Source organism: Penicillium hispanicum, assembly GCF_028827665.1.
Source record: "Penicillium hispanicum strain IBT 35686 chromosome Unknown utg000008l_segment0_segment0, whole genome shotgun sequence".
Lineage (NCBI taxonomy): Eukaryota > Fungi > Ascomycota > Eurotiomycetes > Eurotiales > Aspergillaceae > Penicillium > Penicillium hispanicum.
Window position 1 is genome coordinate 1,810,000 of NW_026623200.1, and position 20,930 is coordinate 1,830,929.

The 20,930-nt window shown below is 53.3% G+C and overlaps 7 protein-coding genes across 7 annotated transcripts; 5 read left to right on the forward strand and 2 right to left on the reverse strand.

Moving 5' to 3' along the window:
* Positions 1–109: 109 nt before the first annotated feature.
* sod2 (superoxide dismutase sodB) lies at positions 110–998 on the forward strand (the record flags this gene model as incomplete). The annotated part of the gene is made up of 4 exons (XM_056948690.1): positions 110–233; positions 313–719; positions 787–854; positions 911–998. The coding sequence occupies 4 exons, from the start codon at positions 110–112 to the stop codon at positions 996–998; spliced, it is 687 nt and encodes a 228-aa protein (XP_056795915.1).
* A 591-nt stretch (positions 999–1,589) lies between these two features.
* Positions 1,590–3,044, forward strand: N7459_009523 (uncharacterized protein; the record flags this gene model as incomplete). Its single annotated transcript, XM_056948691.1, has 1 exon — positions 1,590–3,044. One exon carries the CDS (start codon positions 1,590–1,592, stop codon positions 3,042–3,044), a length of 1,455 nt encoding a protein of 484 aa, XP_056795916.1.
* Positions 3,045–3,778: 734 nt separating this feature from the next.
* On the reverse strand, positions 3,779–9,277 carry N7459_009524 (uncharacterized protein; the record flags this gene model as incomplete). The annotated part of the gene is given in 10 exon segments (XM_056948692.1): positions 3,779–6,142; positions 6,194–6,450; positions 6,516–6,665; positions 6,773–6,920; positions 6,932–6,975; positions 8,547–8,655; positions 8,723–8,912; positions 8,987–9,045; positions 9,097–9,165; positions 9,236–9,277. The coding sequence occupies 10 exon segments, from the start codon at positions 9,275–9,277 to the stop codon at positions 3,779–3,781; spliced, it is 3,432 nt and encodes a 1,143-aa protein (XP_056795917.1).
* A 668-nt stretch (positions 9,278–9,945) lies between these two features.
* Positions 9,946–12,313, forward strand: N7459_009525 (TPR domain protein; the record flags this gene model as incomplete). Its single annotated transcript, XM_056948693.1, has 3 exons — positions 9,946–10,616; positions 10,670–11,374; positions 11,425–12,313. The coding sequence occupies 3 exons, from the start codon at positions 9,946–9,948 to the stop codon at positions 12,311–12,313; spliced, it is 2,265 nt and encodes a 754-aa protein (XP_056795918.1).
* Positions 12,314–13,146: 833 nt separating this feature from the next.
* N7459_009526 (uncharacterized protein) lies at positions 13,147–14,846 on the reverse strand (the record flags this gene model as incomplete). Its single annotated transcript, XM_056948694.1, has 5 exons — positions 13,147–13,232; positions 13,308–13,481; positions 13,543–14,394; positions 14,448–14,693; positions 14,753–14,846. The coding sequence occupies 5 exons, from the start codon at positions 14,844–14,846 to the stop codon at positions 13,147–13,149; spliced, it is 1,452 nt and encodes a 483-aa protein (XP_056795919.1).
* A 934-nt stretch (positions 14,847–15,780) lies between these two features.
* N7459_009527 (isopenicillin N synthase family dioxygenase) lies at positions 15,781–16,944 on the forward strand (the record flags this gene model as incomplete). The annotated part of the gene is made up of 2 exons (XM_056948695.1): positions 15,781–15,963; positions 16,042–16,944. The coding sequence occupies 2 exons, from the start codon at positions 15,781–15,783 to the stop codon at positions 16,942–16,944; spliced, it is 1,086 nt and encodes a 361-aa protein (XP_056795920.1).
* Positions 16,945–18,354: 1,410 nt separating this feature from the next.
* Positions 18,355–19,905, forward strand: N7459_009528 (uncharacterized protein; the record flags this gene model as incomplete). The annotated part of the gene is made up of 1 exon (XM_056948696.1): positions 18,355–19,905. One exon carries the CDS (start codon positions 18,355–18,357, stop codon positions 19,903–19,905), a length of 1,551 nt encoding a protein of 516 aa, XP_056795921.1.
* Between the last annotated feature and the right edge of the window lie 1,025 nt (positions 19,906–20,930).

Below are 20,930 nucleotides of genomic sequence, written 5' to 3' on the forward strand. Positions count from 1 at the left end.
TCGGTTACTTCATAGCTCTGGCGTTCCCCTTCCTTTTTCTTTCTTCTCAGCCGAAGTAATTCATATCCATTCCTCTTTCTCCGCTTACCCCTAGTCATCTACATACACAATGGCTGCCCTCCTCGCCAACTCCGCCCGCGTTGCCTTTCGCTCGGGAGCTTCGGCTTCCTCCAAGGCCGGTGCTGCGGGCTTGACCTTTGCCCGCGGCAAGGCCACTCTGCCCGACCTCTCTTGTAAGTTAGCTGGTCCGGTGCAGCCGCACTGCTAGCTGGGTGCACCCCGCCATGGGATCAACTTCTTAACATCAAACAGACGACTACGGTGCTCTGGAACCCTCGATCTCCGGCAAGATCATGGAGCTGCACCACAAGAACCACCACAACACCTATGTGACCAACTACAACAACGCTGTTGAGCAGCTCCAGGAGGCCCAGCACAAGGGCGACATCTCGGCTCAGATTGCTCTCAAGCCTGCCATTAACTTCAACGGTGGTGGCCACCTGAACCACTCCCTCTTCTGGGAGAACCTGGCCCCCAAGAACGCCGGCGGTGGTGAGCCTCCTTCCGGCACTCTGGCCAAGGCTATTGACAGCACCTACGGCAGCCTCGGCGAGTTCCAGAACAAGATGAACACCGCTCTCGCCGGTATTCAGGGCAGTGGTTGGGCTTGGCTCGTCAAGGACAAGCAGACCGGCCAGATCAGCATCCGCGCCTACGCCGTAAGCTTGCTTTTCCTGCTAAAGATCCATATGTCGAGGCGAGCACAAATGGCTGACTTCTTTGCAGAACCAGGATCCCGTTGTTGGCCAGTTTGAACCTCTCCTCGGTATTGATGCCTGGGAGCACGCTTACTAGTAAGGATTCCTCTTGAAACGTTGTCAAAAGCACCCAGATGCTGACCAGTCTCCAGTCTCCAATACCAGAACCGCAAGGCCGAGTACTTTAAGGCCATCTGGGAGGTGATCAACTGGAAGGCCGTTGAGAAGCGCTTCCAGTAAGTGGCATGGTGTACAGTGATAGAGTGATCAAGCAGTACCAAAGTTATCCCTGTATTGTAGCATGCGACTATCGATCTAATTCAGACCATATCCCAATGTTGTTCAAATCACGCCTGACCGGATTTGTTGGCTACTGGCTTTTCGACTCGAATATTAGTTGGTCCAGCTATTCTCGTTCTATTAAATAATTTCGCTTCTTTTGAAGGCAGGCCCGTTGGTAGTTATCTAGGCAACGTTGTATACATATAGATATATATTATTCGGAGGGATCCTGGACACTGAATACATCTTGTATTGAGAAAGCTGACAGTGTCAACTTCTTCTAGGCGGAGCTACTCCACCTTCAATCATACCAGTAATAACTAACAAACTAGCATCCACCAGGTTCAGTCAGATAATATCCATGGATTAATGCCGCGCTGACGAAATCTTTCATATGAATTGCCCGATTCCAAGGTCGTTGCGCTGCGCCCGGACCGGAGCGGGCCGTCAGGTAATGTAAGCACGTCAGGGTCTAACCTTGGAAGTTCTTATATTACTCTCGCAGGATCCCCAACAGTCTTCCACACCACAGCATCCTCCCTCGCCAGAATGTCTGCCGAAAGCCCCGGGCAGAAGCAGGGCTTCCGGTCCTTCATGTCGAGTGCCCTCCGCCCTAAAAAATCCCGCCAAACCCTCCGGAAGGGCAGTCGGTCCACGACTGACTTGCGGCTGCCCGCGTCCCCCAGCAACAAGGAGTTACCTCCATTGCCCGACCTCGCGCCATTGCAGGTGCACCGACAGAAGTATAAACAGGCGCACGCGCAGATTGACACACAATTGGGTGAGCGTCGCGACTACACCGCCATCATCCACTCGCTGGGCGTGCTGGAGCCGGACGATAGCTACGGGCCCGCGGAGCTGGACAATGCGCACCGGCCACCGGGGGAGGGCGATATCGCCAAGCTCTCGCGAAGACTCTGGGCGCATATTGCCTCCTACCTCAATCCAGCCGATGCCGCGAGTCTGGCCGTCGCCAGCATCACGCTGTACCGACGGCTGGGCCCGTGGTACTTCATGCCACTGGACGCCCAGCAGAACTACGATTACAGGATGGACTTCCTGGCCAGGCTGGACCAGGCACTCCCGCACCACCTGCTGTGTTTCCCGTGTGGACGCTTCCACCGGCGTACACAGGAGGGCCGCGAACGCCTCAAACCGTCGCACGTCGTCAACCCGCTCTTCAATTGCCCCGAGGCGACGAACTCGCTGAACCCGCCCCCGCGACACCGCATCACGCACGGCCGCATGCTCCCGTTCACCTTCGTGCAACTCGTCCTGCGCGCGCACCGCTTCGGACCGAAATACGGCCTCTCGCCGGACTCGATCGGCCGCCGCTGGGAGCGCGACGGCTGGTCGCATAGCTCCCGCTTCCACATCCACGAGGGCCACCTCTTGATGCGGGTGACCAGCCAGACCTTCGCGGAGGGAGGCATGCCGCCGTCGTCGCAGCGCATCCTCCTCTTCTCGCGCGATGACTACTGGCCCTACTTCTCCGCGTGCGCGCACTGGCGCGACGGCGAGCTCATGCCCGCCTGCAAGTGCGCGCTCAGCCACATCCCCAAGCCCCGCGCAACGGGCGGGCTGCAGACCGTCGAGCACAAGGTGAAGGACCGATGGGCGGGTCGCCGGTTCGACCCGAACGAACTCGTCACGCTTTGCGGGTTCTGTCGCCCCGTGCGCCGGTGTCCCGAGTGTCCGACCGAGTACCTGATTGAAGTCAAGCTCTCCGAAGACCGGAGTAGCCCGGGTGGCATGGTCTTCAAGCAGGCGATCGTTGTCACGCGGTGGACGGATCTGGGTGACGGGACAACGCCGCGGTGTCCCGCGTGGGGTGCCGTGAATGGGCAGAACGCAAACTATGACTCGTTCCGCCACTATGCGAAGCGTGGCATTGCGAGTATTTTTGAGGCTGCGTTTACCGCGGACACGCTTCCGGGGCAGCGGGTTATCTCGATGAATCCTAAGCGGAAGAAGCTGGGTGAGAATGGCAATGATTGGTACTAGGGAGGACCCGGTCTCCTACAAAACTGCAATACCAGTCTTTGGTGGTACCTGCTTGGAGACCATTGGAGGAAATCCGGTCTTGCAAGGAACCATCTTGACTCCTTTGCTAGCAGTTCCTTTCTGTGTATTATTTTGTCTTCTCTTCCTTCAATCTGGCGTTCTGAATGTTCCAATGGGTGGAGTTTTGTGAGTAATATGAATCTGGCCTGGACGCCGGCAAAATGATCGCGGGAATACTGGTATACTAGACGAGTCCAGGCGCAATGGGAGCGTGTTCTACGAGCAGTTTAACCGCGTTTAAAAGTATGCTAATTGAATTGATTTCTGAATGAGATCAAAAAATCGCTTCCATTGATATGATAAAAGGTCTGAACTTGGACGCTGAATAATGACGAAATTGAAATGAATCCCAATTGGGACTGTCGTTCAGATATTGATTATAGCAATATCATACCAGGCCTTCCCTGAACCAGCAGGTGGAATTTTCAATTGCGGCTCCGATGAGCGGCATTTCTACATAAGACATGAGAAGAAAGAATTCGGCCGCTATTTCCCTTTCCGGTGAGCGGAAAAAAGACACGTCCTCAATGTCACTCGAGCTAAAAGCCAGAGTCGGTGGTATTGCCTTGATACCCCGAATGGTATACATGGGCACGGGTATCATATAGTACAGGTACATGGGTAGGCCAGGGCGCAAGAAGGACCAATAGCAGCAGGGGCAGCAATAGGTCTCACTAGCCTCGACGAGAACGGCGGCCCATGTATCTGGGGCGTCGAGTAGTGTCGTCAGAGTGGATGGTCATCTCAGACCGAGGACGGACGACGGGAGCGTTCATCGAATCTGGAGTGGCGGCGCGAGGCATCGCCAGTCCCCCAGCTTCGTATGCACCGCCTGAAGAGAGCTCTTCTTTAACTGCTGACTCGGGAAATTTATCAGTCGCTGCAGGGGTAGCAGGCTCTGGCCGCTTGCCGCTAACGCCCTTCATCCAACCGAAGATACCGAGAGAGCTGCGGCGTTTGTGGTCAACGCTATGAGATGTCGTAGGGCGGGCAGACAGTGTGGCAGGCCCAGGCTGGTCAGATAAGGATGATTCACGTGCTTCCATGAGAGATTGGTGAAGTGCTCGAGGTCGATCATTGATGCCGCCGAAGCTATTCTCGGCGGGAGGAAGACTCGACGAATACATGTCAGCTGAGTGGGTGATGATCTGGGACAGTGGACGGCGCGCTGCGCCGCCCATTGTCCGAGTCTTTGGAATGACCGGAGATGGAGCGCCGTCGTCTTCATCGTCCATCAATTCAGGTGCGACCGACGAGGACTGCAAGCGGCGAGGCCCGTTAGAACGACTGAAGAAGGGTGGTCGGAAACTGATACGCCGACGTGGTTCTGGTTCCGGCTCAGGCTGGGATTCAGGTATCACTGGCACTTCAGCGGGCTGTTCGAGTATCTCGAGCGTATCGAGGTCCAGGGTCGGGATGCCCGGGACTTCGGGCTCCGCAGGGAAGGAGTCGACGCTGTTGTTGTCGGGAAGAGCAGTCTGACTGACGACGTTGTGGTGGGATTCTGTGACTTGCGGTTCAATGCGAAGTCCCTGAGAGCGTTCTTTCCGAGACCGAGGGCCCTGTTTCGCGGCCGCAATCCAGTCCTGGGGCGTCAATGATGGAGAAGAATCTTCTGGCAATGATCGGGAAATAGACCTGACGGTCTTCGTTGGACTTTGGCCAGGGGTGATGGTCGCGGGCGCCACATTTTCTTTGTTGTGTTGGGGCAAGATATCATTTAAAGGATTCACGGCTGGATTACTGGGACTTCCAGGTCCAAGCAGTTCGCTCGCTTTCGACGCGACCGTATTGAAAGGGAAGAATGTGGGAGACTCTTTGGTAGTTCCCAGACGAGGCGTGTCACTGCAATTCGTCTGCATACTGTCTGTTATATCACTGCCATTGAAGCTCCGTCGAGTGGTGAGTTCACCGGCCGAGCGATGTCGATCTAGTGGTCGGCCAGCGAACCATAGGTCGGGGCCTGCTCTGGGACTCTTTCGACCCGCGATGCTTCCATCGGAGCCATTATTTGCTGCTGCATATGCAGTGCTCATTGTGTCAGGGGTTGGGGGAAGCCTAGCCCCTCCAAATAGGGATGCGTCTAGGCGCGGGCGGCCCGGATTCTTTGTGAATAGTGGTCCGAATGATGTAGCGCCAAACGATTGACCTCCGAATGATGGAGCACCGGTCTTCGAGGCATCGGAGAGGGCGCGGTTCTGTCGCCTTCGGATGATCGTCTGAGACATGTCGGGACGAGGTCCCATCCAGCGGTCAATTTGATCTTCCTTGCTTTCATCTCGCTCAGATGGTGGAACGTAGCTGTCCAGGCTACCCGCTGTGGAGGATGCCTTGTGGACGGGTATGTGGAGCTTGTCGAATTGCGTCTCGTATGGATTCAGTTCGCTGCACTCGCTCAGAACACTGAGTCTGGGTGATTCGGGTTCCATGAGATCAGTCATCGTGTTGAAGCTCTCCGATTTGGTCAATTCACTTAGGCCCGAGCGGGATTTGTTGTTTTCTGGTGCGTAGAGGCTTCGGAGAGTCGCAGTACTTTTGTTGTCGACACGCAGGAACGACGGTGCTTTGCCGAGCAGACGCCAGTCCGACGATTTCGCGGTGTTCACGGTCTGGCCTCGTCTGGAAGAAGTCCGCTCGGGAATTTCAATGACAGCTGGGCTCTTTGGTGTTGTGGCATTCGGCCCATCGAGCACGAGTCGACCCATGGACATCTGCGATGTTCGCCCACCGGTGCCACTCAATTTGAGCTCCTCGTTCTCAGCTTCCAATTTGCAGATCCACTCCACGGCCTCAGCGACGGCCTTATCTTTGGTCACAAGCTCCTGGCGAAGTTGGTCGTTGAGCTCCCTCAGATTCAGATTACGTTTCTCACTGGCTCGAAGCTCCTCGACTTCTTCTTCCAGTTGCTGCATCTGCCGGAGCTGCTCCTCCATCTCGTGCATGCGTTCTAATTTCTTCTCTAGCACGCCCATTTGTTGTGTGCGGTGAAAGATCTCCAACTTCAAGTCGAAATTCAATTTATTCATTTTGGAAACGTACTATGGATGTCAGTTGGATCTCAATCACCCCCCGGTTCGAGCCAAACATACCTGATCCATCTCTCGCATGCCCATCTCCTTTGGTTGGCGAACACCAGTGGTGAACATGTCGCTCACTTTGCGAGTCTTTTCCGACGCTGTCTCCTCCTGCACTCGTGGTCCTCCTTCTGGCGTTCGAGAACCATTATCCTCCCGATCGTCCGGCGCAGCTCCGCGAGAGCTGCGATGGGCGCGTTGTTCCTTCAACAGATCTTGCAAGAGCGTCGAGGCAGGGTTGACTAGTGTTGGAGTACCGCTCTCCGGAGTTTCTGTGACATCGCAAAACTGTTATCCTCTGTTCATATAGGCTGGGCTTTCTGGGCCAAGAACATACTGCACTGGCGTGGAGGTGTCCTGGTTCCGACTTTCCCTGGAGACTGATCATTCAGCCACGACCGATCCGAATTCACTCGTGGTGGAGTATTCATATTGCTTCTGCCCTTCACACGGGTAAGTGACGGATGCTTGGGACGATCGTGCTGGTCTGGAGTGAGTGAACAGGAGAATCAGTCTGGGGCTGATGATGGATGACTGGAGATGTGGTTGCATTGGACGCAAGGAAAGAAGGGAGGGTTGACTCACAGCTCGCACGGCGCTTGTTTGAGGTACTGGAAACGCAGCGGGCAGATGGCGCAGTCTCAGATTGATATACCGGGCCGCCGGTCTGACCACACACAGGGTGCACGGCCGAGCTCCGCCTATGGGATTTCCTATCCATGACGGCTGCCTCCATGTCCAACTAATGCGCACGCTTGATGCAACGAGGATCAGCCAAGTGTGCGCGGGACCAGTGCCTCCTGGGCAATCAAAATCAAGCCTGGACCTCAAGTCGCCGGTGTCTCCACCAACGGCATCGGAGGATTCCTCTACAGAGACGCGGCCGCCGGAATGAAGATGTGCAATTGAGCGATCGCCACGCAAAGTATTGGATGATCCAGCCTGGCGGGCGACAACGGTGCCTGCGCGATGCGAGGGATGCAGAGTCGAGGCGATCGCAAGCAATCAGAAGGAACTGGGTCGAACCTGTGGGGACTCGATCAGGGTTAAGGTCCACTAGTTCCAGAGATCGAGGCCAGCCGGACCGTGGAAAGGGAGAGAGGTCAGACGAAGCGAGGAGAGAGCGGTTGTGACGAGTCGCGCCGTGGAGTGACGTGCAGCAAAAGAAAGAATCGAGAAGGGGACAAGAAATGAACAATGGTCGCCTCGATGTTATGATTGATGCATGACAGGGAACAACTGGAATGAACGGGGAGGAATGGGAGAATGGAAGAATGGAAGCGTGGAAGAAACAACCGCAGCCTCTCCCCCCGTCGTTTTTTTTTTCTCCTCTCCCTCCCTCTCTCTCTTTCTCTTCGTTAAGCTCGTTGGTGCGGGCGATCGAGCGCCGGTTCCTGCATCGCCGCCAATCGGATCGCCCCCCGCGGGTCTCAGCTTCCCTTGCACCGGCCTGTCGGGTTTGACTGGACTCAAGGGGGCTTTTTGAGTCTGGGTTCTGCTTGACTTCTTGCGCGAATTGCCGATATTCTTGACGGGTAGAGTGGATGAAGAACTAGCAGTGGTATAGAAGCCACCTGGATAGCCATCGCTCCCGACATGGAATGGAACGCTACACTCGCTTTACACGCCCATCCCCAAGGCTTGGATGCATCACTTTCTCTGCCGTGCCTGCTATCACATTCCCGCAGGAATCCAATCACCAGCCGCGATCCCCGGTTTCCACGCAATCTCAATGGAAGCATGACTTCATCGCCTCGACCCTTCGTCGCGTGGCGGAAATCCCCACTCGGTCGCTTTTGAAATCTTTGCCTCGTTTCCTGGTTTCATATAAACTGCTTCTCGCAATAGATTCAAATGGCCTAAAGTACACTAGGTACATATCTAGCGCGCCGAGAACGGGCTAGACATGCCTTCCATGATCGGTCTAATTTCCCCCGCTCCACGTCACAAACCCCGGCGTCGCGAGACACGCATTGAAGTAGACGAAGGGAATGGGTGAATCACACCGTCTGGGCCCTTCCAGACAGGCCTTCTTCATATCCGCCCTCCTGGTATAGATAGCTTGCCGTTCGCCCATCGCTTACTATCCATAGGCGTCGAATGAGTGAAAAGTGGTGCTTGGTTCAAGAAAGGCTAGGTATTACATTTCGGTCGCAATCATGTCGTGCGATAAATCTCGTCAGTCATCATAACTGGCCAGGGACGAGCACAGCTCAGCCCCTGAGGTCCGAACACTGAGCCCCGCGATCATTTCTTTTTGGCCTCTCCAGCCCAAATGCGCATCTCCTTGGCCCGATCGTGGGCTGCTCGGAACACTAGTGTTGTGTCAGTAAACAATCCCTCCTCCAATGTCTACCCATACACCTACATTGTCGTTCGGTCTCGTCCAGACCGCGGAGGAAATCCACCCCCTCCCCCACTGCACCACGCGGATTATGCGCATGGTCTGCAATCTCGGCAGCTCGCGTCTTGAAAGTCTAGCGATGCAATGTCGGTGATTAGCGGACGAGAAGAGTCGGAGGACCAATCCAGCGTGGGGCGCACATCACTCAAGACATCCACCATATCCTCTTCCTCGAAGAGCTCTAGCACGCGCTCACTCAGACTGTAGAAATGCGGTGCCAGCGCCCGCAGGTCCACAGTGCGAGGGTCTGCCTTGAGCGCGTTCATCACCCGCTCCGACAGGGCGTCGGGCATATCCAGCTGGACCAGACGGGAGGTGCCCAGTCGGGCTCTGACGCGTTGGATGTTAGAAAGTCGAGCCTGCCAACCCGGCGCCTTGCCACATCACTGGGGTGCTGGTCTTACCCAATCGAGAGCATTTCCCCCAGCCATAGTGGGAGATCGATGCGGGTCCCCGCTTTGATCTGGATGTGGTCAGCGCCTGTTCAATCTGGGCGGCAGCGAGAGGAGCGCACATCTTCCCCTGGATTGCCTTCCAGAATGCCTAGTCCGGGCACCTCGAGCTCAAATGTACATGGCAGTTTCTGGCGTGAAAGGTGTCAGTGGCCGGGCGCAGCTTTGTTGAACAATTCTCAACTCCGGGATCCAACTCACCTGGGCATCGGTCAAGATGGAGTCGATGTCATAGTATGACATGGTGGCACATCGGCTCTATTCCGGTTCTGGAACCGATTGATCACGCAGAAATATCGAGAATCGAGGAAACCGAGGAAGTCGATCGGGTGGTGGGTGTTGCGAGGGAAGGCGCGTCCAACGCGCGAGGTCACGTGGTGGACACACCGTCCAGAGTGCTTTCCTATTTGGGACAGTATGGCACATCACGTGATTGTATACTAGAGTCGCCCTTGAGATATCCCAGTTGTGTATTCCGCTGGCATTTCTTCATGGCCAGCATGACGATCTGAATGGCCTGAAATGCGTGGATCTAGCATTTGGTCAATCTCTCGGGTCTGTTGTCGCTCCCTGTTTGACGAGTGTTGAGAGTTCCGTTTGCTTCTCATCGCCTTCTGAACTTCTTCTAAATTGGAGGTGCGGGACCTTTCAACAAATTCTCTCTTTAAAAAGATCTTTGGGCTAGAGAAGCCTTTTGCAGCCTGACTCTATCTGGTAATTTTATCTCTCCAACCTCCCCATAACTGAAAGCACCTCCTGCAACCACCCCTGTCCCCCCACCGCACTGACAACGCACACCCCCTCATAAGTTGTGGCCTTGCCTCAACAGTCAAATCCTCAACAGCTCACGAGGCTTCAAGCGCTCAGTGATCCTTCCCATTGCGTGCCTACACAGATCCTCGACATACGAAATGGACACCCACGACGTCTCCGATGTTCCGGAGTACTTGCAGCACCTGCAAGGCCAAAGGCGAATGCTTCAACAGGCTCAGTCCAGAAAGGGCCAGCGCCTGAGGGCAACAAAGTCTCGAGAGGAGATCCTCATGATGTTCATGCTTCAACGGATGCGTGCTGATGTGCGGCCTTCCGCTGGCTACCCTGTCATGCGCTCATCTTTCGTTCCGGCGGCATATCCTCCCTGCATCGTGCCTCTAGAAGCTCTGAGCAAAGTCTTGATTCGGGATCTTACGCTTGAAACACACCATCGAGGTTCTTACATCGTGTTGAGAGCAGTGACACCCGTCAGTACCATAACGGCAGCCATGTGCATCATGGAAGATGAAGACAACCAGGTTCTCGTGTTACAGTTGTACAACCAAGACAGTGGGATTGCTACCGATGGTCGTCTTGTTAAAGACACAATATTACTAGTCAAGGAACCTTATCTCAGGGTCATGGCAGATGGAGACACTGGGATTCGAGTTGATCATCTCTCGGACATCACCTTCCTTCCGGATGGCCATGATTTAATTCCATTGTCTTGGAGACAACGTGTCACGGAGGAAGACCTTTCTGTCAACGATTGGAAGATGAAAGGCAACAATTTCTTCAACAGAAACAGTTTTCATCTGGCTGTTGAATGGTGTGACACCCAGATGAGTTTTGTTTATGAGCTCTAGCTGATTACAATGCCAGTTACTCGAGGGCTTTAAAGTCATCCCCAACAGACCAAGAGACTCTTACCATTACACTCAACCGTGCGCTTGCCTTTCTCAAAACGCATCAATTTGATGCCGCTCTTCGCGATCTTGCCGCTTCATCGTCGAGCTCTGAACCACCTGAGAAGGGGCTTTTCCGCAGATCTCAAGCGCTCTACCATCTTCAGAGGTTTCGCGAATCGTGTGATACTCACAAAGAGCTTCTCAGGAAATTCCCCCAAAACACTGAAGCAAAGGAAGAATTCAATCGGGCCATTGCGCGGCTTATGGAACAAGAACGTGGCAAATACCAATTCAAACGATTGCAGCAAGAAGCATCGAAGCGTCGCCCACCACTTCTCGATCGGGCAACATACGTTGGACCCGTCGCGATTAGAGCCACTCAATCTCAGGGGCGAGGTCTATTCACCACAAAAGCAGTCAAAGCTGGTGATCTCCTGTTCTGTGAGAAAGCCTTTGCATATGCATTTTTCGATGAAGATGATCCTACTCAAGGCCCTACTCTTTTGATCAACCCACAAACCAACACAATGACAATAGGCACTCAAGCAGAGCTTATTGGAGCACTGGTTCGGAAGCTCTACAAGAATCCGTCCCTCGCGTCCAGTTTCACTGACCTTTACCATGGCGAGTACGAGCCTGTCAACGTCTTAGAAATAGATGGGGTACCGGTTGTTGACACGTAAGTGGCACGCTCGAACCTTTGTTCTTACCATACTAATGGCCTCGAAGCTTCCTTGCTGAGCGTATCATGTCCCTCAACTGCTTTGGCTGTCCGCTAATGTCTCGTGAATCTCACTTACGACTCCTCCAAGAAAAGTCGCCTGAAGAAGGCGACAGACATGATTTCAAATCCTGTGGTCTCTGGACGCTAGCATCTCACATCAACCACTCATGCAACACTAATGCCCGGCGTTCATTCATTGGAGACATGATGGTTGTTCGAGCCACCCGGGATCTTGCCCCCGACACCGAAATCACCTTCTGGTACAAGTCACCCTCGGACAATACGCCCGGGAAACCGTTGGAGCTGCAACACTGGGGCTTCACATGCAGTTGCATCATATGTCACGATATCCAAGAAACGGATAGAAGCAATTTGGCCAAGCGGAGAAGGCTGGAGGGGGAAGTGCTGAAAGCGTGGAAAACATTGCATTCTCACCAAAATCCAAAGACAACGAAAATAGAGGCCCTCCTTCTCTCTCTGGCGGAGACATATCGTCAGCCAGCCTCCGATGTTCCTCGGCTCGGTCATTGGCGGTCATATCTGAATCTTGCAATGCTTTCAACTGTGTCTCATCAACCACAGAAAGCCGTTGGCTTCGCGTTGAAGGCTCTTGAGTCGCTGGGATACATTATCGAAGGGGGATGCCTTCCGCATACCCCGGGTACACCATTGCTCGTCAGGAAGTGGGGACTCGCGGATGACGGCCTTGTCGGGTGCTGGATGTGTCTTGCTAGAGCCTACCGCACAATGGCTCCTGATCTCGAAGCCCAAGCACAGGAATACGCCAGGTTGGCCTACAAGATGTGCGTCGGCGAGGATGAGACTTTCAACGAGACCTACGGGATGCACTCAGCCCGGGCAGATGGCCTTATTGCCAGGGCTAGGAGGGCCTAAACTCCGTGGGGTTTATCTCTTTTAGCCCTGTGGAGTTGTATGTTATGAGTCATTCTAATGTTATCCGTCAAGTGCATCCCAAGATTGCGTGATGCGAATGTCACCGTTGATCGATCAACAATGGACTGGTCCAAAGCTACCACGGCTTACACAACGACGCTTTCAAAGCCTGCAGTCAAGTTCTTGGGTTTCCTAGCCTCGGTTCGTCACTGCCCCGGTTTCTGGAAGCAAGCACGAAAGGTCCAACAGGGTGATATCAAAGTCGACTAGATCGGCAGTCTAGTTCTATCCTTATGTTTAGGCCTGCTCAAGTATTACCTCAATCTCCATTCCTGCGACTCGTCTGTAATCCGTAAGGGCTATTCTCCTACACACTTTGACCTCATAACGATAGCCGTCGAGAATTAAGCTTCGTGTGCCTCTTATTGATGGCTGATTCTAATTGCCACTGTGGATTGAACCTGTACTAAACAGACTTGAAGCCCGGGAGGTGGACGATATACCAAGGATTGGGTCTGATGGTTGCATGGTGCGGGTTGTATTACGCAGGTCGAGGGCTCTGCTTATGCCACCAAAGTTACTATCGATGATGCAGCTTGATATTTTGTGGTGATCGGTACAGTAAAATAAATTCATGGCAATATGGGCCTTGGACTTTGATTGACTGTGCTTGGAAGCCCGGTTGCACTCGCAGACGGTGTGTAGCTAGAATATGAGCAGCTGCAACCCCAGACTCAGCTGTGGGATACAGATGCAAATCCAAAAAGAAAAGGAAAAAAGAGGAATTATTCAAAATGATTTTATGCAAGCACTCTGGTGAATGCTTACTGGAGTTAGGCCTGCGTGTCCCGCTGCGTAGTCGGCTGTTTGGGTATGATATACAAGAAGGAAATGAGGGCAAGACTCAGTGACACAACCACTGTAAACCCAGTTAGCAACAAAGTAGGCCACGATAACGAATGTGAATCAAGAAAATCCAATATAAGTCACTTACTCAGGGTGCAATTCATAAAGTAATAGCCCAGTGTTTCTGTCAGTAGCCCAGATATCAAAGGGCCGATCATGAGCCCAACGCTAAACGCCACCTCAAGCATAGAGAAGATTCTCGAGGTTCCACCGTACTGTCCAAAGCTCTCTGGGCTTTGAGTTTGTAACTCATCAAGAACCACTGTGTCTGTTTAGCTAGGCCCAAGACAACAGGGAATGATTGGGGCAATCCACAAACTTACCAGGTAATTGGATTGAATCGGCGCCACGGACAAAGGCCGAGGTGATGCCAATGCATATGAGGGTGGTGATTGAGATTGCTACACCGTTCGTGTGTGGGCTTGCCCATTCAAAGCCTTGATGACCCACAGTCCCAAGCAGCCAGAGCAGAGGAGCGAGTAGACACCAGCCTACTGAGGTAGGGTACCGCAGTCCGACCCGGTCTCGAAGCCATCCGACAAAGGGATTGATGACTAGACTAGGTGTTTGCAAGGCGAGAAGGGACACTCCAACGTGCAAGCTGTTCCAGCCAAATACTGAGCGCAAGTGACTTGGCAAGGTAGTGTCGAAACTCGCAATGATAGCAGAGCAGACCAAATTGATCAGCAGACCGGTCAGGATACGAACATCGCCCAGTACGATGCGATAGAAGCCGCGAGGGGGCGACGACGGGCCGTCCATCTTTGATCCATCTGCATCTGCCTCGTCCTCCTCGCGAGAAGAACCAAGAAGACCGGTAGTCTCGTCCGGCTCTGGCGTCGTGTCGACGTCGTTTAGCGGCGATGGCTTGACAGAGTCGGATACCACCGTCATAGGTTCATGTTCCTTCTCAATCATGAGTATACAGGCGAGCAAGTCCACCGCAAGCATTGCAAGAGGGACGGACCACGTCTGCCAGTAGCCCTGTAGCTCGAGTAGGGCTCCGGATATCGCGGGCCCGCCAAGTGCACCACCTGCAACAAACGTCATGGCCCATCCCATGGCCTTTCCTAGATTCTGCTTGTCCACATTATCTGACAATGCTGCGAATCCGACGATCCATGTCGCTGAGCCCGCAATGCCTTGGATCAGCCGTCCTGCAAACAGAGTCTCGACTGTTCAAATCGTCAGCCTTGGAAGATATCCCATCGACTGAGTTAATGCTTACTTGATGAGCCGAATGCCACAAGAATGGTGCCAACTAGACCCCCCGAGACAGCAAACAAGAGTGAAATCTGTTTCTTTGGAGTCTTGTCCGCAAAATGAGCAATAATGGGAGCGGAAACCACGGAGATGAGCCCGTGAATCGATAATAACGCGGTAGTCCAAGTCTGAATCCGAGCCGCGTCCAGGCCAAGTCGAACCTCAATCATGTATCCCAGTATAGGGACGATGTAGGCATACAGAAACGCCTCTGCGCCTGATCAGTGTCTGTCAAGGATTGCAATAGCGCAGGGATCTTTCCTATCCTACCAGAGGTCAGACCGATGGTGACAGTAAACATGAGGAATGCGGTAGAAGAGCGCCATCGATAGCCCGGAGCGGGACTCTCATGGACGCTTGCCATGTTGGCCATGGAGACTGGTGATGACAGTCAGCGACGAGCAAGAATAATGCGCGACCAATTTCTATGGTAGTCACCAAGTACCGATGTAGGGTTGGGGCAGATGAAGAGCGTGTGCTATGTTTACTTGGAGCACAATAGGCTTCAAGAACACCACCAGGGCTAGGTAATTCGATGCGATCACCTATGATCATCACACATCATGCAGATTGACGATTTTTCCAGGTTAACAACGGTGGCGTTTCTTGCGTGAGCGGAATGGAGAATGAACAGCTAGAGAGTGAGGCCAAGGAAGTCGGGTCTGCTAGCAAAAGTTTTCAGGTCGTCATAGGGGCTGTGTTTGGGCCAGAAGGCTGGGGCAAAGTACTGTAAATGCATGAACGAAGCTCTGGGCGCAGAGTGGATGCGGGATCGACCTCTGGTGGAACTCAGCCTGCAGGCGTGGATGTACTTTGCTCTTACCACTCGGTATGCGAACTGCGGCTGATCGATGCAAGAGCCCGCATAGGAATCGGGTTCCACGACATTTGATCCCCCAGAATGACACGCTGCAGCTGGGACTCGGGCTGTCTCCGTGACGATCTCGTTCTCCGGATCGAATAATCTTCAGCCAGCCATGGATCGGACTAGTTATTTTCGTGGCCGGAATGGGTCTTTGCTAGTAAGTTTCAGTGGAGAATTAGCGTGCGATACAAGTGACGTCGCGGTGGAGTCAACTCTTTCGCATGATACATGTTGACATGTCGATTGGGAAATACAGCATGGAAGAATCACTGCAAGGAAATAAAAAGGGAAGCGTCGCTGCGATATTAAACTGACATGCGGCATACGCATCCCACGCCAGCCACCTCAAACTGCAAGCTAGAGAGACTTCTCGTTCAGACGCATTCTCCTTGGAACCACCACATTTTTCTTGGTGAGAACTTCCACCCTCAAAATGACCGTCGACAAAGTAGCGCCCGCGAATATTCCCATTGTGGATCTCGCGCTGCTCTCAGGAACCCCGGAGGAGCAGAAGGCTGCTTTCGAGCTTTTGGACTTTGCTTTCTCGTCGTGCGGATTCGTCTATCTCTCCAATCACGGCATCTCTCAGAAGCTCATCGACGAAGCTTGGAGCTACGTAAGTTGGTTGACAAGATGTCCGGCTCTCCTGAGCCATTGCATTCCCGAGTCCTAACAATCTGCCATCTTCGAGTAGTCAAAGCGGTTTTTCCACCTACCGACCGATGCGAAACTCTCCATCCTGCATCCCCCCGACGGAGACGCTGACGACCACCGCGGGTTCGTGCCGGATGGCTTGACATACGTGAGCCAACTTGTATTCGAAGAGGACAAGATCCAAGAGCTCCGCAAGACTACTCCAGAGCGAAAGCAAAGCCTGGAGATGGGTAACCCCCACCCATACGTTGGCCCCAATGTGGCCAAGAACCGCCTGCCCTCAGAGGAGCAGCTGCCAGGCTTCGAAGCCTTCATTGAGAAGTGGTTTGATGCCATCACCGAACTGAACCACACCCTGCTCCGCTGCTGCAGCCGGGCCTTGGAGCTCCCGGACGAGAACTACCTGTCTCGCTCGCAACAGCGCAACAATTGCCATATGACCTGGAACCACTTCCCGGGGATGAAAATGAGTCTTCTGCAGGACGGCTCTTATCGCCGACTCAACCCGCACACGGACTTTGGACAGTTGACATTACTGTTCCCCGACCCCATGGGCGGGCTGGAAGTCAACGACGGGCAGATCTATCGACCAGTCGAGTATAAGCCGGGGACTATGGTGGTCAACGTCGGGGACCTCATGGAGCGACAGACAAACGGTCGCTGGAAGAGCTCGCTGCATCGAGTGGTTGCTCCGGAAAACCTGGTCGGGCACATCAATGGCAACGGCGCCGAATCATTGGCGGCGGAGCGATACTCCTTTGTCTACTTCGGAAGCCCAGATCCCGAGTCCATCGTCAAGACCTTACCTGGTTGCGAAGCCAAGGGCCGCTGGGAACCGAGTGTTGTACAGGCCGGCGATGACGAGGTGACATGCGCTGAATGGATCGCGAAGCGAGTGGCTGCAGAGTTTCTTGGCCCTGCTGCTGCCGAGGCAAAAGCATAGTTCTAGCGAGGTACAAGGTACATTGTCGAGGTAGAATATAATAGAATATACAGTAGCGCATTTTTGGGGATGTACCATCGAGTCCTGAGGAAGGTGCAAGCCTGACGCCTGCCAAGAGAGCGCATAATTTGATAAATCAATAGAACTTCCAACCACCTCGGAAGGGTTTCCAAGGCTGCCATTTCGCCTGGGCAATCTTCTCCGGCTAAACACGGCCGTGGAGATGATCAAGTATAGATGCGTACTTACTGTATTGCCGAGACGTACGTCCCGTTTTCCCCATACATACATGGCCATGTATATACAGCTCGCTATGCAACAGTGAGCTTTACAAGTATGTTGCAATTGTACAGCTGGAGCTCCCAGTACAAGAATATTCTTCCGAGCGCTTCTCACCCCCCGCCTCCATTTGCCCCAGATGACGACAGTCATACTGTAAGTTTCTCAAAACACGGGCATGCCTGATCGAATCACTTCATTTTTTGTAAGCACAGGTCGTCATTGCTATGACTTTCCCTGATCAATGACGTTGCTGGTGCAGTATATTCCAAAAGAGTACTGCTCTTTCCAATAGTTTCTTTTTCCGGTCAAGCTTTCTCCGCGGTATAAAGGTAGCCCTTGAACAGGACACTTCCTGATACTGACACTAGAGCTCGTAGCTCTTTTCTAGCTCGTTTCGTCATTCCTCATTTGACCCTTTTTACAATACATGCACTTCGGAAAGCAGCTCCCGAGGCCTCATTTTTGAACTCCGTCATACTCTAGTATTCGGGGACATTGTTGATAGCTCCAAAGCTAGGAACCAGGAACAGTGGAGCATGAGCTGCAGGGATAGACTAAAGCACACCAGCGGCACGTCGCCGTAGGGACGACCAAATGGAGATATAATTCGTCCCCACGTGTCTAAGATCTGCGACATATACTGCAGAGAGCCTTCTTACGCAGTACGTGCTGCAGCGCCTAGAGATGGAGAATGCGTAATGATCGATGCCATGCCTTCAGCCCCAGTGGGACTTCAGCTCATCCCGTGCATTGATTCTCATGTTCAGGTGGCCACCGATTTTCAGCAGGAACTGTCGTCTCCACAAGAGAATGGTGTAATATTACGCCAGAAAGAGGTCAAAAAAGGCGAACGTGAATGCGCGAATCAGGCAATGGAGAACATAACTAATGCAAGGAGGACCTCTGGCCACAGGTGCGTAGTGACATATGCACAGACATTGAGACGGACACTCGAGAGTCAAAGTCGAGAGTCAATAGTAACGTATGTAATTATAAAATAAAGCCTAATTGGTCTTAGCGGATCTGCTCGAATGGAGAGAAGGGTATCTAGGTATATTTATGATGATGCATTGAGTTTCTGTTTTGGATGCTCAACCCCTCTCATATTGGAAGCAAAGACCAGACTCAATGGCGAAGCCCTTTCTGTTTGCGAACCTCCAATATGAGGCCGGAAATCCAGCCACCATCTCATTCCACGATCCAGAGCAATGCATGCGGGGACAGTCTTCGGAGATTCTAGGATACTACCATCTCCCAAGGACTACGGACGAGGAGGAGGATCCTCACTACACCAAGGCATTTGCCAAAGGGCGAAAGGTCGCTGTGAACGTCGCCAGCATTATAAACAGCGACAAAGGGCCGAAGAGGGATCCTTCTGTGATCCTCACCAACAGCGGCTTGATTGGAGGTCCACCATGTGATGGCCATGCTCTCAGGACAGAGGGCATTACCTGGTTTGAGAAAACGCACTTCCAACCCCAGGCCTCAGTGATGAATGATCAGAGTTGGCCATCCACCCATTACCTTCACTTCTCGAGCCCGGTGGCCAAAATTCAGCCGGGGCCACCTCCCGGGAAGGGCTCGCCTCAATCTGGACTCCAGGACGTGTCGATTGTCTCCGGAATGTGTCTTTTTTCTTCCAGCATTCTCCAGTCGAGCACCTCTAGCGGACGGCATTTTGATGTGGAAAAGCTTTCCCGGGCCAAACCCACCTTGTACGAAGTGGAATATCTCGCGCGCTCTGCACCCGTCATTGCCGACCTTGCATCGATCCTGACTCCCGACCATGAGCAGTCAACTCGCGCGTTGAGCATCTCAGTGGACGTGCCGAGTTTTCACTACTATCTTTCCGTGGACGAGCATCTACGAAATGGGGGCTCATGCACTTTCACCGAGGCTCTACAGTGGATGGCGGCGGTCGAGAAGCGCCACCAACAGATCTCTCAAGTCTTTTGCCGCTACATCAACTACAAGGTCTCTCGGAGGCGAGGCACCAGTCGCAATTTCGATATCCAAGTTTCTCCCTCGGCCGACTTGGTCTGTCAGTTTCTTCGCGAGTGCCTGGCAAAGTGTGTCCTCCCTTCTGTCGATGATGCGCTGGCGAGGCTGAGTGCCGAAGTTCCTACCTGGGCTACCTTCTACGAGCTTGTACCTGAAAAGGAGAAGCCGAAAGATTTCAGGGCTCTGGGGTACCTGTTCTACGTGTACCAAGTGCTCAGACCGGCGTTGGAAAGCAGAAGGAAAGAGCCTCAAAGCCTCTGCCGAGACTCCTTGTGCAAAAAGTGCTGCGCACCACAAGCCACGCCAACGAAGCTGTTGATCAGCGTGGATGACGCCGTGGAACGGCGGATATACTCGCGATCGCAGAAGTTGCTGAAGAAGTTACGCACTTTGCCGGACAACCCCATTGACTGCAACTTGCTGGAGACCTACCTCTGTCGCCGTGTTTTTATCAATAGTAATGAAGCTGGATCCAACCTCTACCTGGATGATCCGTCTCCCGCTCTTCCTGTTGCCAAGGATTGCAGGACCCTTGCCGACAAAGCCGATGATGCCATGGGCTCGGCGCAAGATGATGAGACCAAGATGGATCCCTTCGACGTCGTGAAAAAGCTGTATGGGTCCAGTGCAGCGGAGGTACTGGAGGATCTCTTTGCTGAGGTGGGACTCGGTTCTTGATTTTCAGATTTGAATCTACTCTGGTGTTTTCGGGCTCTCCTTTTTTTACCTACAGATCATAGTATCTCCAAAATTCTACCCTGGTACATAGCATGCTGTTGCGGTTTACTCTACGTATCGATTTCACTTTTCATGGGTACAATACAGTGTGTGTCATTCTGTCGACATCTGAACAAGCGTCGCTTCTCGACACGCCATCGAGGCCAAATGTAACCCTTCCACCCTGTGTCATCCCGTGCCCAGGTGGTATGTACCTGTTTTTACGTATGCCTTCAGCCGTAGCCAGTTGCTCGTCGGAAATTAGTTTCCCGGCCACTTCGATCTCATTACACGTATGAAATCACCACCAGTAAAAATTGCGGACGTGCAACACGCAATGGTGGATTCATTTCTCGGCGGCCGTGCATATTCAAAATCATCAAGCTGAGCTACCGGGGTAGATCGAAGGGTTCGTTCCCCGCCATCTGCGAGCTGGAGCGGGGAAACGTAGCTTTAGCGGTAATGTAAACGCAGTATTTGCCCTGCAGACGGGAGGTGTTCGTGCTATTAGAGTGGGGCGGCCCGCCCGGCCCGCCGATCTGAACCACAAAACACCCCGAACTGCGATCCACGGCTCGGCAGCTGCAGGTCTGTCCCGTGGTGCGTGGCCCCGGACAACATTGACTACGCCACGCAGGGGCATCCTGTGGAGCTATGCAGCGTACCCGCGTGCGCCCCGGGCGATACAACATAGGCGGACTCGATCTCGAAAGGATCTGCTGCGGGAACGCCACTCGCGGGGAGTCGTCTGCCGTGTAACTACCTGCTGCAAATAGCTTGGTGGTTCATTTGTGTAGCAGCAGTGGCTGCCTCGCCAATAGCGCCGCTTTCCTGTCCTCCGCGTGCACGGGTGGTTGCCGTGTGCAGTGATTAGGCAGCTGTATCGGCTTGGCTGGAGCACAGGTCGCAGACTTGAAACTCAAATACCTTTGTCATCTATGAAGGCCATGCCCGGATCGTAAGTATTCTCTTTTCAACTCAGCTTT